The sequence below is a fragment of the Pygocentrus nattereri genome, chromosome 18 (genome assembly GCF_015220715.1).
Source record: "Pygocentrus nattereri isolate fPygNat1 chromosome 18, fPygNat1.pri, whole genome shotgun sequence".
In the NCBI taxonomy this organism is placed as follows: Eukaryota; Metazoa; Chordata; class Actinopteri; order Characiformes; family Serrasalmidae; genus Pygocentrus; species Pygocentrus nattereri.
In genome coordinates, this window is record NC_051228.1 from 39023659 (window position 1) to 39046074 (window position 22416).

At 43.6% G+C, this 22416-nt stretch overlaps 1 protein-coding gene across 1 annotated transcript in view; it reads right to left on the reverse strand.

The window, feature by feature from the left end:
* stard13a (StAR-related lipid transfer (START) domain containing 13a) overlaps nt 1–16375 on the reverse strand; it is a 155585-nt gene extending 139210 nt beyond the window's left edge. Inside the window, exons 1-2 of the mRNA XM_037547337.1 lie at nt 15860–16375; nt 2212–2394 (exon numbers count right to left, since the gene is read on the reverse strand). Coding sequence (XP_037403234.1) covers nt 2212–2394; nt 15860–16219 — 543 coding nt within the window. The 5' untranslated portion in view covers nt 16220–16375. The remainder of the gene's footprint in view (nt 1–2211; nt 2395–15859) is intronic.
* Nucleotides 16376–22416: the final 6041 nt, after the last annotated feature.

The following is a 22416-nucleotide window of genomic DNA, read 5'->3' on the forward strand; positions in this document are numbered from 1 at the left end:
AGTTTGTGTTTAATGTGCGGCCAAATATTTTCTACAGGGTTTAGATCTGGACTTTGAACAGGCCAAAGTCATTAGTGTGACCTATTAGGATTTTTGCACGGCAGTATATCCAAGAATTTGGGCATTCCTGGTTAAAATGCATGCTTTGTTGATATTCTAAGTGAGAATAAATTAACATGTTTTCTCTCTACAGGGAACTCCTGCACATCTGAACGTATGGATACTGTTTATTTACTGAATTTAACATATATGGGAGAATATAAAACATAAACTGTGGTCTGAGCAAACATTGTTTCCCATTTGATATTTTATTTTTATCCAGTAAATTAAACTGCGCTTGGATATATTGAAAGTAAATATATTATTGAAACTTTTTTCAGATTTCTTGACTGATTTTTAATTAGAAGATCCACAAATTATGGAATTTGACAATTGGACCAGGAGTGGTCCAGTAAAACTGGTAAAACTATTAAGGCACAAAGAACCAGACTCCACTCGGCACGTGCTGAACGTTGGCTCAACAGGCTCACACTGAAACCTGCATTCTGCATTTTATGGAAGTTATTTAGTCATTGATTAAAGTCATTTACTCACTTGATTATTAGTTGCAGTGTTCGATAAAAATCTTTGACTGTTATTTTGGCCAGCAGGCCTCTGTTCAGACCCACGTGTCAGATGTGAGAATATCAAGCGACTGGCAGAGAACCTTTTAGCCACGATACCCTGAATGCTGCTTAATGAATCATCCTCTTACCACGTTTCCCATTCCTCATGCTCCCGTCATTTTGGATGCTACTTCAAATTCGTATGGCCAGGAAACACATTCGTCATGCTGTTAATTAGATTCTGCAACTAAATCCATTAATACACACACATTGTACACAGTACAGTGCACAGCATCTGAGAAAATGGCTCTTTAATGGTTTTTTGTGCAGGTAAAATTTATGTGTAAGCCCCAATGGTGGACAGTAACTGAGTATCTGAGTAACTGAGTAACTGAGTAAATGTAATTAGTTTCTGTACTTTAGTATTTTTGGTGTATCTGTACTGAAGTTTCTCCGTTCTGGGCGACTTTCTCCTTTTACTCCACTACATTTCAGAGTCTAATATCCGACTTTTTCCTCCTACATTTTGAGAAATCTGTGGTTCCTTTTGGTTTCTGTGTGTATAAAAACGTAACATGTCAAAACGAAAGAAGCGCAAAGCCAGAGCACCAATCAGGGCCCAGCGGTCACTTTGTTCTGAGCTGGTTTTGACCTGTTGGTCATACCGACCCAGTGCAGCACGCGGTTCAATGTCAGCGCAGCAGCGTAAAACTTTGGGAGAGTCTGTTCAACATAAATGATGAACTAACCTAACTTTGTGTAAATAGAGCTCAATATAGAAATATGTCCACATATGCAGTCGAGACTGACGCGGCTTTTTTCTGAATTTCTACAAACACCATTTCATTTTATAGTAAATGAGTTTGGGCTGGTTTATGTTTATGAACAGACGCCTACAGATCAACATAGTAAAGGAGCTCATCTGTGATCCTGAGTTTAAAGCCAGTTTTTATTCAACTTAAACTTGGAACTAAGTTGTAAATAAATCTGAAACTGAAACTTTGCTTGTGTGTAAAAAGTGATTTCAGAGCCACTCGGTTCTCCCTGATGGAAACTGTTTACCTTCAGTGTTTTGTGCTTCTGATCATTTTAATAGACGTCAGCGTCACTAATTAATGACGTTCTATTAAAAGACTGGTTTACCAAGAGAGACGCTGGAGGACTTTCACCTGAAATGAGTTCATGAAGCCAGTCTGGTTATAAAAATGATAACAGGACATCAGAGCCAGAATTACTCTTTTAGTACTTTTACTTTATACTTAAGTACATTTGAAGGGAAATACTTTAGTACTTTTACTCCAGTGGAGGTCTAAAGGGAGGAACTTCTACTTTTACTGGAGGAATATTTATTGACTTTAACTCAAGTACATGGTTTGTGTACTTCGTCCACCTCTGGTAAGCATACATTCAAAATTGAAATCTAAAGTGGTTGCTCTGTTTATGATTCTGACTGGTTAATGTGGTTTTGAGGCGTGTATGTAAAGTTGGTCATGTACTGCATGATAATGGGCTTCATGTCTGTACTACTAGTAAATGTCTCCAGCATTGTGTGGAATTGTAGGCATGCAACTGGAGGAAACTGCAGCCACTGATAAACTTCACTCACATGGTCGTTGGGACTGTAGTTGGGAAAGACTCCGTCTGAATCAGAGGGCATGTCCCAGACTTCTGCTGAGGTATGGCAGGGCTTGTCCCAAGCAAAGGAACCAGAGAGTGATGCTTCCTGGATGTGCAGGCAAAGCTGATCAAACTTCCTAATCAGCAGAGTTACAGACTCTCTAGACTGGACCTGAAACAAAGAGCAGAAAAGGAGTGGGGGTTATACTCACCAGCCACGACGAGAAACACCCTGTATACTGTGGGACCTAAAGTTAGAGACTGCTGCCTGTATCTGTCATACACAGTTTGTGTTAGCCATTCTCTGGCCCTTCATCAGCAGACAGTTTCTGACCACACAGCCACTCAGATGGATATTTTTGGGTGGTGGTTCATGTTTAAACTAGCAGTGACACTGACATGTGTAAAACCCCGGCAAAACCACTGTGCCTGATATTCATGCCACACATACACTATATTTCCAAAAGTATTCGGCCGTCTGGCTTCACACGCATATGAACTTGAGTGACGTCCCATTCTTAATCCATAGGGTTTAATATGATGTCGGCTCACCCTTTGCAGCTGTAACAGCTTCAGCTCTTCTGGGAAGCCTTTCCACAAGGGTTAGGAGTGTTTATGGGAATTTCTGACCGTTCTTCCAGAAGCGTATTTGTGAGGTCAGACACTGATGTTGGACGAGAAGGCCTGGCTCACAGTCTCCACTCTAATTCATCCCAAAGGTGTTCTATGGGGTTGAGGTCAGGCCAGTCAAGTTCTTCCACACCAAACTGTCTCATCCACGTCTTTATGGACCTGCTTTGTGCACTGGTGTGCAGTCATGTTGGAACAGGAAGGGGCCGTCCCCAAACTGTTCCCACAAAGTTGGGAGCAGGAAATTGTCCAGAATGCAAAGCAAAGCAAAATTTATTTATACAGCGCTTTTTACAACAGATGTTGTCACAAAGCAGCTTTACAGAACAATCAGTATTACAGAAAGAAAAGAAAAGAAAATCCGGGTCCACGCCCCCATGAGCGTCGCCAGCGGCAAGGAAAAACTCCCTAAAAGGAAGAAACCTCGAGAGGAACCAAGACTCAGAAGGAGAACCCATTCTCCTACGGTCAACACCGGATAGCAAACATTATTAGCATAAAGTCTTGGTGCTGAAGCTTTAAGAGCTCCTTTCACTGGAACTAAGGGGCCGAGCCCAACTCCTGAAAAACAACCCCACACCATGATCCCCCCTCCACCAAACTTTACACTCGGCACAATGCAGTCAGACAAGTACCGTCTCCTGGCAACCGCCAAACCCAGACTCGTCCACTCTAGAGTCCAGTGGCGGCGCTTTACACCACTGCATTCCACGCTTTACACTGCGCTTGGTGATGTAAGGCTTGGATGCAGCTGCTCGGCCATGGAAACCCATTCCATGAAGCTCTCTACGCTGTTCTTGAGCTGATCTGAAGGCCACATGAAGTTTGGAGGTCTGTAGTGATTGACTCTGCAGAAAGTCGGTGACCTCTGCGCACTATGCCCCTCAGCATCCGCTGACCGCTCTGTCATTTTACGTGGCCGACCACTTCGTGGCTGAGTTGCTGTCGTTCCCAATCGCTTCCACTTTGTTATAATCCCACTGACAGTGGACTGTGGAATATTTAGTAGTGAGGAAATTTCACGACTGGACTTGCTGCACAGGTGGCGTCCGATCACGGCACCACGCTGGAATTCACTGAGCTCCTGAGAGCGACCCATTCTTTCACTAATGTCTGTAGAAGCAGTCTGCAGGCCGAGGGGCTCGGCTTTATACACCTGTGGCCATGGAAGTGACTGGAGCACCTGAATTCAGTGGTTTGGATGGGTGAGTGAACACAGGGTCACTGCTTTATTGAGACAAATGTATTTTTCTCAGCGGTCAGCTGTCCTGTGGTCAGAAACTGACAATTTATTAATGGGGTAGGGGGGGTTTGATGAGCTGCATGTCAACAGATGAGCCTATATAGTGAACCTTATCACATGGACAAATGTAAATACAGCTTAAGTGTTTAACCCCTTCAACTCCTCGAGACCACCGGTGGTCCCAAACCACACTCTGTCATGTTCTCCATAATGTTCATATTCCATAAGCTCCATTCAGAAGCTGGGCGTCGTGTGAGGCTGTAGCTCTTCTCTCCAGTCTAATAGACGGTGACGTCATTTTAAACCCTTATAATAAAAGAAGCTGAACTTTGTTTTTCTACTGAAAGTCGAGCCGTTTTTCCCCAAATCTGGGCTCTAAACTATAAACAGACGGCGTCTCTTCAGTGATCTGCTCTGGAAACATCACTTTTAGAGAACAACACAAAGAGCGGCCGAGATTTTTGGCTTTCAGCAGTAAATCGTGAGCACACATTCTGTTCATTTGAGGGGAGATTTTACAAACAATAAATAAATAAATAATAAAATAAAAATGTACAGTTATTTCATGCAGTTACTGAATAATGTGCCTTATGATTTGGGCATGTAAATTCAGATGGACAAACCAAAACGTGCCCTGTTGAATAAGACGTTAAATAGGCAGTGAATACAGTAAAAAAAAAAAAAAATCAATGAATTGTTTTGAGTCCAGATTAAGCTTGATTAAGTGTCCGAGTGTTAGTGGGCTTCATTCCGCGGCTCTTATTTATTGTCATTTAATTGCTTTACAAGCTCCAGGTCTATATTTAAAATATCGCCTATAAATTATTGGCTACATTACGCTCGGAGAGCTGAGCACAGAGTCTCATCAACATTTTATGAACGCTAAAAGCGCTTCGGTATTTCTGCGTGAGTGTGTGTGTCCAAGTGGGCCTGCACTCGTGCGTGTCAGTGAGGGTCTGTCTGTGTGTGTGAACATGACTCTGTGCCATTCATAGCTGAAGAAATTCCATCACTCCATGCATGCTGCACTTTCTCCCAGCCTCCAGTGAGTAAAAATAGCTCCTCGCCTCGCGAACACACACTAGAGCTGTGTTTAGAAGCCTGCAGATCTGGGGTCGTAAACTAGCAGGAAGTGGCTTCGTCGCCAGGCAGTAAATGGAGGCTCTTTTTTTGGTAATTGTTGCCATTACTGGGGTGGACTGGGGGGAATTTCTTGGAGAAGCAGCTCAAAGAGACCCCTGTGAGGCTGAGAGTGACGTCCAGGGCCCTGGGACAGCCAAGAAGACCAAAGCACAAAGCACAGCACAAAGCCATTCGCTCGGTTCCTGGAAGTGCCGAGCCTGTAGGGCGTATGTCAATGATCTCTGACGTTAAGAGTAAACTTCTGGAGGCCTGCTCGCCTCTCCCTCTTCCTCTCATCAGGATTTAACTCATCTGCCTCATTCATTTCACTCCATTCCTGGCTGGTTTCCTCCGCTGGGATTATATTTAGTATTATTTACTGGGAGAAGTGAAGCCAACAGTTTGTAAATCTTTCAGACTGGTGTCTAAAGAGAAGGACATCATGGTTTAAAATCACCCCAAGCCTTAATGAATGCCTGAGAACTGAATTAGATTTTCAATCAAAGCACTTTATTTTTTTTTCTGTTTTATTTTTCTGTCAAAGAACTTTTGTATCACAGTTTAACTGGTGAGCTTCTCTTCATCCCGTTCATTTTTCCTTAATGAACGCAGCTTTTTTCCTAAAATGTTGGTTATATAAAAGGCCTTTACAGGGTAATTCCACAAAAACTGGTTCTTTGAACCTGCAATTAAAGCATTAACCCAGTGACTCAGGGTGGATATGAAATGCGCTGCTGTAGAGAAACGCACCAAGTCAGAATTGGTCACAGTGGTGGTGATAGGAACCAGACATTTCTGGGTTTTTGGGTCAATTACAATTACAATCATAAAGTATTTACATGCGACAGTCACACAGGCCATATGTTGGTATTTTCAGGAGACCCTGGGCTGCTCAGATATGCCGTTGATATGGAAATGCTGACAGAAAATGAATTTGGGACATTTTTGATCAAAAATTTACACAGCGCCTGAAAAATTTTAAAACTTTTTGCTTATACGGATCTTGAGAACAAGCTGCACCTCAGACACGGTCAGTCTGGAGGGCCTCTGAGCTGAAAGTGCAGTAATTTTGATGGTGATTCATTCTGTCGGTTATTATGAGCACAAATAAACAGATTAGACAGATGTGTGTTTTATTGATTTTTTGTCCTCCTGGATTCAGGCTGAGTGCTAAAACTCAGATACACAGCAAGACAGACTTAATTACAGATTGAGTTGGATATTTAATATCAGACATTTTTAACACTCGATATCAACGTAAACTGAAAGACAGAGCCTTCATTTTATGGACTGTATAATATTGGTCTTCTTCTTCTTCTTCTTCTTCTTCTTCTTCTTTCGGCTGCTCCCTTTAGGGGTCGCACAGCGGATCATCTGCCTCCATCTTGCCCTATCCACTGCCTCCTCTACTTTCACACCAACCATCTCCATGTCCACCTTCACTACATCCATAAACCTTCTCTGAGGTCTACCTCTTCTCCTTCTACCCGGCAGCTCCATCTCCAACATGCTTTGCCCAATATATCCACTATTCCTCCTCAACACATGTCCAAACCATCTCAACCTGGCCTCTCTGGCTTTATCTCCAAACTGCTCCACCTTCACCGTCCCTCTGATCTGCTCATTTCTAATCTTGTCCATCCTGGTCACTCCCAACGAAAATCTCAGCATCTTCATCTCCGCCACCTCCAGCTCAGCCTCCTGTCTTTTAGACAGAGCCACAGTCTCCAAACTAAACATCATAGCAGGACGCACTGCTGTCTTGTAGACCTTCCCTTTCACTCTTGCTGCTGTCCTTCTGTCACACATCAGCCCTGACATCCGTCTCCACCCACTCCATCCTGCCTGCAGCCTCTTCTTCACCTCTTTTCTACACTGTCCATTGCTCTGGATGGTTGACCCAAGATATTTGAAGTCATCCACCTTTACGACCTCTACTCCTTGCATCTTCACCTTTCCACCTGCCTCCCTCTCATTCACAGACATGTATTCCATACTGTATCCGGACTGTATAATATTGGTCATATTTGTTTTAATCTATCTGCTAAAATGTGTTTTAGGGCCTGTTTGGGTGCTTTTGAGGGAAAGAGGGAAAGTCCCCTCAGCTCAGCACACGGCGCAGCTAGTGTGACTGCATTCGAGCTGTTTTTACGCACATTTGGCTGTAAACGTCTGATTATCAGCACTAAACTCAGAGTCTGAGTCGATCAGAGGACTATGGAAGGTTTGGCAGCGAGCAGGTTGCTCTGGGGGTTTTATATGGCCTTTTAAATGGAGGCAAACAGGATCTGAACGGTGGTTTTCTGAACTGGATTACTGACTGAATCACGGCTAAATTCTCTGGACACCCAGGGTAAGTCCTGATGGTCAACTTGTGGTCATGTGTGATTCGCATCGCTGTTTTTAAAACTCAGGAGACGCGTGTGGGGTTTACTGGTCGTTCAGAAAAATGAGCTTTGTGGACATTTCTATATCCACAATTGTAAAGACATCTGCAGGTAGGTTTCTCTACAGTGCACCACTTCACATCCAACCACTGCGAAGTCCTTGTTAAGAGTTAAAAGCCTCTCCCTGTCGCTGCTGCACTAATGTCTCTTCTCTTTCCCTTCCCCTGTAATGGCATCGGTGGGGTTTCACCACTGCCAGCAGCAGGGACACTTGAATACTTCCAGCCAGTAAACCGTGAGGGCCAGAATCAGCAGCCCTTGGCTCTGAGCTTGCTGCTGTAATTCCGGATGAATGAAGCCTATATTCTGACTCCTAGGACTGCTCGGTGATTCTTTCAGTCAAAACCACATGCCCGTGAACGGTCAGCGCCCTGATACTAAGAGACAATGGGCCAGTTTTAAATTTAGGCTTGGGCCACGTTCCAAAAGCAGTCAACAAGATTTAAGCCTGAAAGCCATTTTAAGGCTAGGACTTCATCAAAGCCTGGGAAAATGTCTCAGTGACCGACACACTACATCTACAATCCGAAATCAATGCAACCAGATCTACAAAACCAGAAGAAAATGTTGGACTCGGTTCCAGGCTTAGCCAACTTTTCCCAGCATAACCAGCCCCTAAACACCAATCCACCCCAAACTCTCTGTACCTTCGACAGAGCCACTGTGAATTAGTCATGCTGTGTAATGCATCACTTTGGCTCTCAAGTGAGATCCAGGTCCTGAAAGGATGCTTTGCCCTGGACAGGGAGAGATGACCCTGGCTTTGACCCCTTGGGTCACAAAGTCAAAATGAACTGAAATGACCAACTTTTCCGAATGGAAAGCTGGTGAAAATAATTCAAAGCTGGATCCTCTGTTTTCAATGATAGAAAAACAGTTTGTAGAAGGTACATGTAAAAAATGCTTCACATACACCGGTCAGGCGTCACAGTCTGACCACCTCCTTATTTCTACGCTCACTGTCCACTTTATCAGCTCCACTGACCGTATAGCTGCACTCTGTAGTTCTACAGTTACAGACTGTAGTCCATCTGTTTCTCTGATACTCTGTTACCCTGTTCTTCAGTGGTCAGGACCCCCATGGACCCTCACAGAGCAGGTAATATTTGGGTGGTGGGTCATTCTCAGCACTGCAGTAACACTGACGTGGTGGTGGTGTGTTAGTGTGTGTTGTGCTGGTCTGAGTGGATCAGACCAATTAGTAGCAAGATTATTACCAATAATCCACTTTTTAACAAACATTACTTTCACCAAGCTCTCTGCACAAACCTGCAGCTCGGCACATTTCGACACTGAAAAGCATGCGTAAATAGTTCCTCAGTAACACTAACAGCTTTTGGCATTAAAATAAAGCCCTATTTTATGTAAATTTACAAAGGAGTAACGAGTTTAATTTGCCCTGAAGGTTTGCTTGTATTGTAATTAGTTTATTATCCTTTAGTTGATCGTGTAAACGACAGTGTAAGATGTGGAACAAGGCAAAAGTTGTTCTCCTAGTTGTTCTCAAAGTGGTTTTACAGTAAATTCTACCTTGGTCTTATGTTCTCATCCACATCACTGATAATGTCCTCTCCTGCTTATATGCAGTGCTGGGCCCAATTAACCGTCCACTGCGAACAAAGTGCCTACAGAAGTGACCCTTGGGTGGGACTGAGTAGATGTGTTCGGCCTAATACACACACACACACACACACACACACACACACACACACACACACACACAGGCAATGTGAGGGACAAATAAAGGTCTTCAGGAGCTCATCAGCATCTCTGAGCTGTGGCGAGACAGGTGGCAAGATAAAGAGAGAAAGTGAGCAAGTGGCAGAGACAGAAAGGGACGGAAAATGAGAGGGAGAGAGAGAGAGAGAGAGAGAGAGAGAGAGAGAGAGAGAGAGAGAGAGAGAGAGAGAGATAGAGAGAGAGAGAGAGACAGAGAGAGAGAGAGAGAGAGAGAGAGAGAGAGAGAGAGAGAGAGAGACAGAGAGAGAGATAGAGAGAGAGAGAGAGACAGAGAGAGTGAGAGAGAGAGAGAGAGAGAGCGAGAGAGAGAGAGAGAGAGAGAGAGAGACAGAGAGAGAGATAGAGAGAGAGAGAGAGAGAGAGAGAGAGAGAGAGCGAGAGAGAAAGAGAGAAAGAAAGAAAGCGATACAGAGAGAGACACAGACAGAGAGAGAAAGAAAGAGAGACAGAGAGAGAGAGAGAGAGAGAGAGAGAGAGAGAGAGAGAGAGAGAGATCATGCAAAATTCATAACACACGGCTGCAGTGCATGCTGGGAGAAGTGAATGCCAGGGCTCTCTCCAGAGGAATGGCTGGAAGGTGAGCACTCCTTTGTCAAATGATAGAAACTTTCACTCCCCTTAGATCACACTCTACTGCGTTATCCCGGCCTTAGCACAGCTCACTAATTAACATACCGACTGGACACTGCCTGCCTGACAACGGCCAGACTGTGCAGCTAAAACCAGGACCAGAACCGGCGTTTGTCGCAGAGGTCCTGTGTGCAGTGATGACATCAGATATGGAAGCTCAGAACAGTGTACAAGCAGTGCCCTCTAGTGGTGCCCTACAAACATGATAACTCAAACAATTTGATGTTGGCGGTGGTTTCCAGTTCCATTCCCAGAGTCCACACCTGATCCAGATCAACAAAGAATGGTCGTATAGGATCACGATGCTAATGGTAAAATGCCAGACCGCAGTTTAAGAATGTAGATTTACAGATTCACAGCCTTGGCTCTGTTCTGTTTACAAGACATGAAAGGCAGCACCTGTAATAACTTCATTAGTGCCAATTGTACAACCCCATTTCCAAGAAGCTTGGGACACTATGCAAAATATAGATGAAAACAAAATGCAATGATTTGCAAATCATTTCAACCCTACAGTTAACTGGAAAATAGTATAAAGACAACACATCAAGTGTCAAAACTGAGAAACATAATGTTTTCTAAAATATATATAAGCATTTAGAATTTGATGCCAATGACAGATTCCAAAAAAGTTGGGACGGGGGAACAAAAGGCTTGGTGATTGGCAACACCTGGTGATTGGCAACACATCAGTAACATGACTGGGTATGGAAAAGCATCGCAGAGAGGCGGAGGGCGGAGTCTATCAGAAGTAAAGGGGTTCACCACTCTGTGAAAGACTGCACCATCAAATAGTACAACAATTCAAGATGAATAAAAAGAAAAAAAACAAAGATAAACAGGATCCAGAAATGCTGCCACCTTCTCTGGGCCTGAGCTCATTTAAACTGGATTGAGGGAAGCGGAAAAGTGTCCGGTGTTCAGGTGAATCGACATTTGAAGTTCTTTTTGGAAATCATGGACATTAGTGCTCATGGCCTGGGTGACGTGCTCATCTGTGAAGGCTCCATTAAAGCTGAATGATATAAACATGTTTTATCAACATCTGCTGCCGTCCAGACGACGTCTTTTTCAGGGAAGGCCTTGATTATTTCAGCAAGACGATGTCAAACCACATTCTACATGTATTACAGCAGCACTGCTCTGTATTAAGAGTCCAGGCGCTAAACTGACCTGCCTGCAGTCCAGACCGGTCACCACTGAGAACATTTGGCACATTATGAAATGAAAAATACGACAAATGAGCTCCTGAAACTGACGAACAGCTGAAATCCTGAATCAAACTAGAACAGAAAACATTTCACTGTCAGAGCTGCAGCAGCGTCTCCTCAGTTCCCAAACACTGACAGAGCTGTTAAAGACGAGGTGATGGACTCCGTCCCGACTTTTTGAACAGACCCCATCCCGACTTTTTTGGAACATGTTGTTGGCATCAAATTCAAAATGGGCAAATATAAAAAAAAACAATAAAATTTCTCAGTTTCAACATTTGATGTTTTCTTTGTAGCATTTTCCTTTAAAAATATGATTTACATGATCTGCACATCACTGCATCCTATTTTATCTACATTCTGCACAGCGTCCCAACTTTTCTGGGAATGGCGTTCTATTTTAAATTAATTCAAAATACATTAATACAACTTCAAAACAAATGTAGCAAGAGAAACCTAGACAAGGAGCAAATCCAATAATACGTCTGTGCCCATATTAGGAATTCCTGGTCTAAGCTGTTTTTCTCAAAGGGAAAAATTAGTGACATTTTCACAAATCACATTTTGCATCCTGTGATCTCAAAAATACTCAAACCCCAATTCACTATGACCACTGTGCATTTTCCGATGTGCCGCTGGGTCCCCGGAATTACAAAGATATTCATACGTCACAATACAAATACTGCTACACACGTAGTAGAAACAAGCTAACACACCTACGCATCGTTACGTGGGTAAGTAAGCGTATTATTAAACTTCAACAACTCGAAACAGCCCAGTGCTGCCAATGCATCTGCCTGAACACTATATTTAGCCAATCTCAGGGTATCTTTGGGCATTTCGGTGAGGTTGCCAGTCTTATAATGTCAGTTCAAAGCAGTGTTAGTGTTGCATGTCACAATATGTACATTTTGACTCCTTACCAACCTGTCAGAGGTCACTAATAGGCAGACCGCAGTCCGGGTCCAGACGCTGTCCTGGACCTATAACCTATAAACTATGGAGAATTATTTAATTTGGATGGGGTGTTCCTGGTTTAATTGGCGTCGTTTTTCTAGCCTTTATAGTAGCTTTAGTGACCGGGAGACTCTCAGACCAATCACATGCGCTGTAAATATCACACGTGACGCTACTCAGCCAATCAGATCAGTGCATTACGATGAGCTCTGAGACTCGAGTGAGTGACGCCACACAGGGGAGGGACGAGGAGAGAAACAGCAGTCAGAGAAGAAAGTGAGTCAGAGGGAAGTTATTCCACATGACGTGATCTAAAAAGAGGAAACTGACAGTAAATGTTGTTGAAATCTGACCGAACTGGACTTTATTTGATCTGATATTCAGTAAATGTTGGTGAAATCTGACCGAACTGGACTTTATTTGATCTGATGTTCAGTAAATGTTGTTGAAATCTGACCGAACTGGACTTTATTTGATCTGATGTTCAGTAAATGGTCCACAGGAGTCAGACAGTAATCAGATAATGGGGAAACTCCAGGTCTACAGGAGTCAGACAGTAATCAGATAACGGGGAAACTCCAGGTCTACAGGAGTCAGACAGTAATCAGATAATGTGGAAACTCCAGGTCTACAGGAGTCAGACAGTAATCAGATAATGGGGAAACTCCAGGTCTACAGGAGTCAGACAGTAATCAGATAATGGGGAAACTCCAGGTCTACAGGAGTCAGACAGTAATCAGATAATGAGGAAACTCCAGGTCTACAGGAGTCAGACAGTAATCAGATAATGGGGAAACTCCAGGTCTACATGAGTCAGACAGTAATCAGATAATGGGGAAACTCCGGGTCTACAGGAGTCAGACAGTAATCAGATAATGGGGAAACTCCAGGTCTACAGGAGTCAGACAGTAATCAGATAACGGGGAAACTCCAGGTCTACAGGAGTCAGACAGTAATCAGATAATGTGGAAACTCCAGGTCTACAGGAGTCAGACAGTAATCAGATAATGGGGAAACTCCAGGTCTACAGGAGTCAGACAGTAATCAGATAATGGGGAAACTCCAGGTCTACAGGAGTCAGACAGTAATCAGATAATGAGGAAACTCCAGGTCTACAGGAGTCAGACAGTAATCAGATAATGGGGAAACTCCAGGTCTACACGAGTCAGACAGTAATCAGATAATGGGAGAAACTCCAGGTCTACAGGAGTCAGACAGTAATCAGATAATGGGGAAACTCCAGGTCTACATGAGTCAGACAGTAATCAGATAATGGGGAAACTCCAGGTCTACAGGAGTCAGACAGTAATCAGATAATGGGGAAACTCCAGGTCTACAGGAGTCAGACAGTAATCAGATAATGGGGAAACTCCAGGTCTACAGGAGTCAGACAGTAATCAGATAATGGGGAAACTCCAGGTCTACAGGAGTCAGACAGTAATCAGATAATGGGGAAACTCCAGGTCTACAGGAGTCAGACAGTAATTAGATAATGGGGAAACTCCAGGTCTACAGGAGTCAGACAGTAATCAGATAATGGGGAAACTCCGGGTCTACAGGAGTCAGACAGTAATCAGATAATGGGGAAACTCCAGGTCTACATGAGTCAGACAGTAATCAGATAATGGGGAAACTCCAGGTCTACATGACCTGGTCATAGTGAATTGGGGTTTGAGTATTTTTGAGATCACAGGATGCAAAATGTGATTTGTGAAAATGTCACTAATTTTTCCCTTTGAGAAAAACAGCTTAGACCAGGAATTCCTAATATGGGCACAGACGTATTATTGGATTTGCTCCTTGTCTAGGTTTCTCTTGCTACATTTGTTTTGAAGTTGTATTAATGTATTTTGAATTAATTTAAAATAGAACGCCATTCCCAGAAAAGTTGGGACGCTGTGCAGAATGTAGATAAAATAGGATGCACTGATGTGCAGATCATGTAAATCATATTTTTAAAGGAAAATGCTACAAAGAAACTCCAGGTCTACAGGAGTCAGACAGTAATCAGATAATGGGGAAACTCCAGGTCTACAGGAGTCAGACAGTAATCAGATAACGGGGAAACTCCAGGTCTACATGAGTCAGACAGTAATCAGATAATGGGGAAACTCCAGGTCTACAGGAGTCAGACAGTAATCAGATAATGGGGAAACTCCGGGTCTACAGGAGTCAGACAGTAATCAGATAATGAGGAAACTCCAGGTCTACAGGAGTCAGAAAGTAATCAGATAATGGAGAAACTCCAGGTCTACAGGAGTCAGACAGTAATCAGATAATGGGGAAACTCCGGGTCTACAGGAGTCAGACAGTAATCAGATAATGGGGAAACTCCAGGTCTACAGGAGTCAGACAGTAATCAGATAATGGGGAAACTCCAGGTCTACAGGAGTCAGACAGTAATCAGATAATGGGGAAACTCCAGGTCTATAGGAGTCAGACAGTAATCAGATAATGGGGAAACTCCGGGTCTACAGGAGTCAGACAGTAATCAGATAACGGGGAAACTCCAGGTCTACAGGAGTCAGACAGTAATCAGATAACGGGGAAACTCCAGGTCTACAGGAGTCAGACAGTAATCAGATAATGGGGAAACTCCAGGTCTACAGGAAACAGACAGTAATCAGATAATGGGGAAATTCCGGGTCTACAGGAGTCAGACAGTAATCAGATTTCTGCTTTACAGCCAGCCAATAAACTCACAGAAGAAGACACGACGTAAACGTAACGTAAAACTGTTTTTACATGAAAATATGAACTTAAATCATCTAGAAGATGAAGAATGTTTAAATCCTTTTTTTCATGTTTGGTTTCAGCGCCGCTCCATCTGTGTTTTGCTACGTCTCACGACACCCACGGTCTGATCTCACACAGACTGAGCAATCCAATAGAAATCAGAGTGAGAGCTCTCAGCACTGAGGAATCTGATTACTGAGCTAAAATTCAGCCTCTTTATCAGATTCCTTAATCGGTTTTCCAGATCAGAGTATGGTGTTCACATGACCATCTGAATAATCAGATATATAGAGAAATCTGATTAATCTGATTATTGAGGTCATGCACACGCAGCCAATGACATTCAAAGTCTCGGAAGTGAACTGGTTAATTAGGGAAGCGGCAGGAAGTGTAACTTACTAAACGAGTGTAAGAGCAATAATTTGCAACTATTCCAATAATTGTTCATTTGAATAAGCTGTGAAAGTTCTAGTCTCTTAGCAAGTTATCGGTGTGACGTATGTGAAGGGGGTGGGGTTAAGAAGGGCGGAGAGAGGTTGTGTAGAGGAGGCAGTCGAGAGAGGTTGTGTGTCCTTTCTCTCAGACCTGCAGCACTGTGGCTCCACCGAACTCAGTCACCGGGTCCTTCGCTCTTCTTTGTTTCCTCGTCCTGGCTACCTATCGCCGACCGAGCTAACCCACAGCCCCGAGTCTCGGTAAGACCGTGAAGAAGCGAACGCTAAGTTTTCCACCAGTTCTGAACACCACGTTGGCAAAACTACAGCTTTACAGTTCAACACAACAGCTGACAATGTGGCCAATAGCCTTCACTAGGAAATGCATGCAAACCATGGCAGTGATAAACAGATGAACAGCAAGCAGGAAGAAGTGCAACAAAACACTTTTTCAGCGGAAATAAATTTAACTGGACCAAATTCTCACCTTTTCACCGCTGACTGTGACGCCCTCGTCTTTGGCCATGGTGCTGCTGGAGGCCTGGACTGTTTTCAGAGAAGCGTGTGAAGGCCCCACTTTTCTGGCTTTGTTTTTGTCTCTCCGGTTGTGGCTGATGAGGAACTGTCTTTGCAGTTCAAGAGAAACACCGTAAACGTCCTCGTCTTCGTTGTCACCACTGTTATCTTTGGATGCCTCTCCATCTGAACCCTCGTTGTTGAAGGGTCTGCATTCAGACCTGATAAGGTCATGGTGCTGTGCTGCTTTGCTCTTGTCTGAGAACACAATTGAGCTGGGCTTGTGCTTGACAACGCGGGGCAGCGGCTGCGAAGCCCCTACCTGGGTCATGTGGTGGTCAGGGTCTTGGCACAGAGACCGCGATGCAGGACAGCAGCACGTCCAGGAACACTCTGTTTGGCCACACAGCTCAGCAGACTGCCAGAACGGTCTAGAGCCCACAGTCTGGAAACTGAGTGGGACGGACAGCACCAAAGCTTCCTCTTCCAGGTGGCTAAGGGGCCTGGACTCGGACCTTGGCAGTGTCTGAGAGCTCTGGTGAAGTGGAAGGGTCACCACAGGACCACTAAAGCTATACATCACTATCCTCCTCGATTCAAAGTTCAGTTCTTCCAGCAGACCTACGCAAATCACATACCTTTAGGAGATCAAAGACTGCTCAGTTCTGTGACAGTCGTGGACCTGAAAACAAAACCAAGAGAGATCATGAAGGTCCTGACACATAACTGATGGCAATTGATGGTGATTACTAAAATGAATTGTAAAGATTAGTAACTGAGCAAAAAGTTACACTGCTGTCTCCATTTCCTGTCTGTTTGAACACATTAATATTTTACAGAGGTCACTAACAGGCAGACCGCGGTCTGAGTCCGGACCCAGACGCTGTCCTATGCAGACCTGGACCTGTAACTGATAAACTATGGAGAATTATTTAATTTGGATGGGGTGGTCCTGTTTTAATCAGCGTAACTTTTCTAGCCTTTATGGTGGCTTTAGCAGCAGGAGTCTCACAGACCAATCACACGCGCTGTAAATATCACACATGACGCTACTCAGCCAATCAGATCTGTGCATTACGATGAGCTCTGAGACTCGAGTGAGTGACGCCACACAGGGGAGGGACGAGGAGAGAAACAGCAGTCAGAGAAGAAAGTGAGTCAGAGGGAAGTTATTCCACATGACGTGATCTAAAAAGAGGAAACTGACAGTAAATGTTGGTGAAATCTGACCGAACTGGACTTTATTTGATCTGATGTTCAGTAAATGTTGGTGAAATCTGACCGAACTGGACTTTATTTGATCTGATGTTCAGTAAATGTTGGTGAAATCTGACCGAACTGGACTTTATTTGATCTGATGTTCAGTAAATGTTGGTGAAATCTGACCGAACTGGACTTTATTTGATCTGATGTTCAGTAAATGTTGTTGAAATCTGACCGAACTGGACTTTATTTGATCTGATGTTCAGTAAATGTTGGTGAAATCTGACCGAACTGGACTTTATTTGATCTGATGTTCAGTAAATGTTGGTGAAATCTGACCGAACTGGACTTTATTTGATCTGATGTTCAGTAAATGTTGTTGAAATCTGACCGAACTGGACTTTATTTGATCTGATGTTCAGTAAATGTTGTTGAAATCTGACCGAACTGGACTTTATTTGATCTGATGTTCAGTAAATGTTGGTGAAATCTGACCGAACTGGACTTTATTTGATCTGATGTTCAGTAAATGTTGTTGAAATCTGACCGAACTGGACTTTATTTGATCTGATGTTCAGTAAACGTTGTTGAAATCTGACCGAACTGGACTTTATTTGATCTGATGTTCAGTAAATGTTGTTGAAATCTGACCGAACTGGACTTATTAGATCTGTGATAATGACAAGTCAAAAAAAAAAGAATGCTTAAAAATAGCTGTTACTGATTTTGTTTCAGAGCTCTCACTAGAAGATGATTCCTCTGGGTGGGCAAGGCTTCAGCCCACCTGTACACACGCCCCTGATGTTTTATACATCATAGTAATTCTGGCATCAGTGCTTGCTCTCAAGCCTGGATATTAGAAGTTGTTTCATTACCATCAGTTCTGTTAATTAATTCTACTAAAAAAACCTGGACCACAGCGACACCTGCATGCCACTGCTGTCAGAAGAAAACATCGTAACCCCAACATGGTCACTTTACAGGAGAAGGGAAAAACCTACTTTACTTTTAATGCAAGTCAATGGAACCAGACGTCTTCCCAAGTCATTTTTGGGTCATTTCTTTAAGTCCGTTCATTATGAAATTTAGACACAGTGTAAAGAGTAACAGGTATTTTCAGATTATGTCAAAAACTGAAAAACAACAAAAACGGAGATAATGATGATGCATTTGGATATTTTCAGCTGATAAAATCCAGTGGGCTCCAACAGTCAGAGACCAGTTCTGACAATGTCTCAGTGTTTGGTGTCTCCCCTTTTCGCTTTAATGACGACGTGCACTCAAGCTGGCATGGACTCCCTAAATTTGTGCAAAAGCCTCTGACGGGTAGTCGAGTCTTTCAACAGAGAACACGAGGCAAAAAATCTCTGAAACAGCCTCAACACCATCACCGTCACAGATGTGCATTAAACCTGAATAGTGACCCACAAATGGGGCAGAAACTTTAACGTCTCGCCTTCATTTCATTTTTTTTTCTGGTTTTATATTTTCAAAATTCTAAAGTTTTGTTGTTTATTTGCAGGTTTAAAGGGGGAAATTCCAGATTTTTTTTATGTAGTCTCAGACTTTTGGACCCCACTGTACAAGAGGGGTCAACAAATCAGCTACAGTGTCCAGCTACACCAAGTTCTGGACCGCCAGTGAGTGTATAATTACAGCCCTGCTGCTCTAAATCTGCATCTCTCAACACCAAACAGAGAACTGAAAAACGAATGTGAGTAAAGTCGAGCACAAAGTTTAAACTCCATTCGTAAAGCACATTTAAAGAATGGTGAGAAGACCAGCCTGTCCGAGGAGCTGAGAACCGGTTACCTGAATGTTCAGAAGTCCAAGAAGATGATGGGTGTTCAGCGCTGCCTCAAAGATGGAACTTCCTCTAAACACGTAGACCTTCAACGCTCCCGTTGGCGAGACGACCTGAGCTGCGTGAGCTGCAAGAGCGTGCTTACATTTTGTACATTCAGTGGTGGAGAAGACTCTTTCATAAAGAGAGAGGCACAGGAAGGGTAGGGGAGGGAGGGAGGGTGAGGGGAGGGGGGTAAAGAGAGAGAATGCATAAAGGGCGGGGGGGTTAGAGCACCTGGTGAGTTTCACACGTGGCTTTCTGGCTTTCCTGGCAGGCTGAGGATTGCAGGTACAGCAGCTGTCAAAAGTTTGAACACAAGTATGTTTTTAGCTGCTTTTCATAATTAGAGCATTTGGATCTAAACCGTTTGCTTAAATGATGGCATTTTTTCTAAGGTACAAACGGGGGGTGTGCTGCCTCTGCGTGAATATATTTCCAAAAAACTGCTTTATTTTTTATTTTTATTTTATACATCACAAAGTTTTCAGCAGATAACAAGCGCTCTGCTTCATAACACTGGATGAGAAAATGCCACGAGTGCACTAAGTCACATCCAGGCAGAGGAGAAAGGAAGTGGCTCAAATCTGATTTTCTGCTCTAATCTGACTCGGATCTGGTGTTTTCAGGGCTGTGTGGACACAAATCTGATCTTCCCAAATCCGACCTGAGCCACTTCCGTATGTGGTCCTGGATGTGTGACCTTAATGTGACACTTGGATCGGAATTCATGTGCTTTCTTTCCATCATTCAGCGTTACTATGGCAACAGCGCCGAACAGCCGTTAAAGCCTGTAAACGGTGGAAAAGCAGCTCATCTCACCTTTTCCTCCTCCGTCTGGCTCTAATAATGAAGCTGAGAGCTGATCAGAGTTAATGATCTTCTCAGCGAAGCTCGTTCTGCTCGTTAGTTTGTGCTGATGATGCAGTGATTCAGTCACGTGACGTCGCTGAGTAGGAGGAGCTCATGAGGGTCAGTTCAGGAGCCGGTTCATCACATTAATGACCGATTAGAGTCACTGACCTAAACAATTCCATCATAGTGCCCCTTTTCCAGCTGGTAGCTAAACGAGCAGCTAATTGAACACTTCCTCCCTCTGTCCCATCACAAATCTGTGAAAAGTGCCGCTGTTTGTCGAGTGTCTGTCGTGTTCTGACCATAAAGGACAGTTTAAAACAGCGATTAACCGCCCAGGAGCAAAAATCAGCCTCCAACTCAAGAAATAATGATTTGACATTTATCGTCCTCCGTGTCGATATCGAACGATATCAATTATTTTTATCGTGATAAGATTTTTGGCCATATCGCCCAGCTCTACCTCTGCTGTGTTATTTCAGCCCTGAGGGTCAGTTCACAGTTCACACTTACACACACGCGTAACCACACACACACCCACAGAGTCACGTGGGCACACTCTACCTTCCAGAGAGAACGTAGCGTAGGGTAAATATTTCCCTCAACATGACAGATTTTCCTCTGTGCCTGTACATGCCTGCACGTACATCACGTACACACACACACACACACACACACACACACACACACACACACACACACACACTTAAGCCATGCACTCAAAAAGCAGTTTCTAACATTTAACAAACATTTCTAAAAGAACAAAGTGAAAATCAGTGCCGCGGTCGCCCCAGTCGGCTGCGCGGAGACGGCTGGTATTCGTGATGTTGCTATGTTGTGAGGATGGGAGTCAATGGAATGACGTTGGGCTATTGTGAGGGAAACCATCCCCAGTGTTGCTGTGTCCTGCATACGAACATGCAGACACAGCCAGGCTCCCCCACACACAGACTTCACTCACTCATTCATAAACAACCCAACTGGCTCTCCAAGGCAACCGTCCCTTCTCATGGAAGCCACAAACGCTCGGACTTTAAAACCAGAACTCCATCGCCACACTGAGCCACACGCTTTTATTCTTTCCAACTTTGTCCTTGTTCAGGTTTTGACAAAATTTGAAAATACCTACTGTCCTTTATATTGTGTGTAAATTTCAAGATGAATGGACCAAAGAAAATGGCCCAAAAGTACATGGCAAAACTCCGGTTCCATTGACTTACATTAAAAATAAAGTATGTTTTTCCTTCTCCTGTAAAGTGACCATTCTGGAGATACGAGGTTTTGATCCGACAGCAGCGGCATAATGTTTTACTATTGACTGCCTACACAAGTATATATAATCCAGTGGTTCCCAATCCAGCCGCAGTACCACTGCCCTGCAAGTTTACTATTTTTATTCAGTTTAATATTTAATATTTCATAGTTTTATTTCTCCTGCTCTGCTCAGAACTCGCTTCGGTTACCCAGGCCACTTTACCCATTCATACTGTGCTACTAATGCTTTTTTCTTGAATTTCATTCTGTTCTGTTAGTTCAGCACCTTGAGTGCTTTACCGCTGCTCACAACTCTCACTTTCCAGCTCCCCAAGATCCCAGAAAGAGAAGACTAGACAAGGAATTTTAGCTCCTGACACGCCACACGTAATCGAAGTGCCACTGCAGCTCTTCAGGAAAAGTCACCAACTGTGTAGTTCAGGGGCGTCAAGATTTATGGATAAGGGCGCTAAGCCTTTACTTAGGGGGTCCGGGGGCATGCTTCTCCAGGAGGTCTTTAACGTAGACGTTTAAAAATGTCTGTTCATCATGAACTTTGACGTAGGAATAGGTAGAAGATTTATCAGAAAATGGCTATTTGAGTTCACACACATGTCCGTTTACACTGTATTAAGCACAGACACCACTATTATACACTGTATTGCCAAAAGTATTCGCTTGAGTAACATCCCATTCTTAATCCATAGGGTTTAATATGATGTCGGCCCACCCTTTGCAGCTATAACAGCTTCAGCTCTTCTGGGAAGGCTTTCCACAAGGGTTAAAGTCTCAATCTTTAAGTCTAGACTAAAAACTTACTTGTTTAGTTTAGCTTTTGGTAGTTAATGTTAATTCCCTTTAGATAAGGCTGCAGATCCAGGGGTTCATGGACATAGTGAATTGTGGGTAAACTGAGATGCTGGTGCTGCTGTCACTCACTACATGCAGTCACTCAGGTTTGTGGACGGTGGAGTGGGTGAATGCCAGTGTCTCAGGGAGCCTCCGTGTCTATGTTACCTTCTGGCTCTCTCCCTTTAGTTAGGCTGTCATATTCAGACCTGCCGGAGTCATTAGTCACACTCTGATAATTTTTTACATTTTCTGTTCTTCATAAATCCAGTCTAAACTTATTCCTAAATCTTTCCTTCCTCCGAGTTACTGACTGTCCACCAGTCCGGCCCAATACTGATGGATGTCCCACCCTCAAGTCCCCCTGTCCCCCTGATTGACCAGACTGATGGAAGTTTCTGGAACGCAGCTTCTCCACTACAGATCACATCCAAATCTATATGAACTCTAATTGTTTCCACTGTTGATTATACACACCTGAATATATTAGAACTGCGTGGATGTAAAATTGACTTTTCAATGTT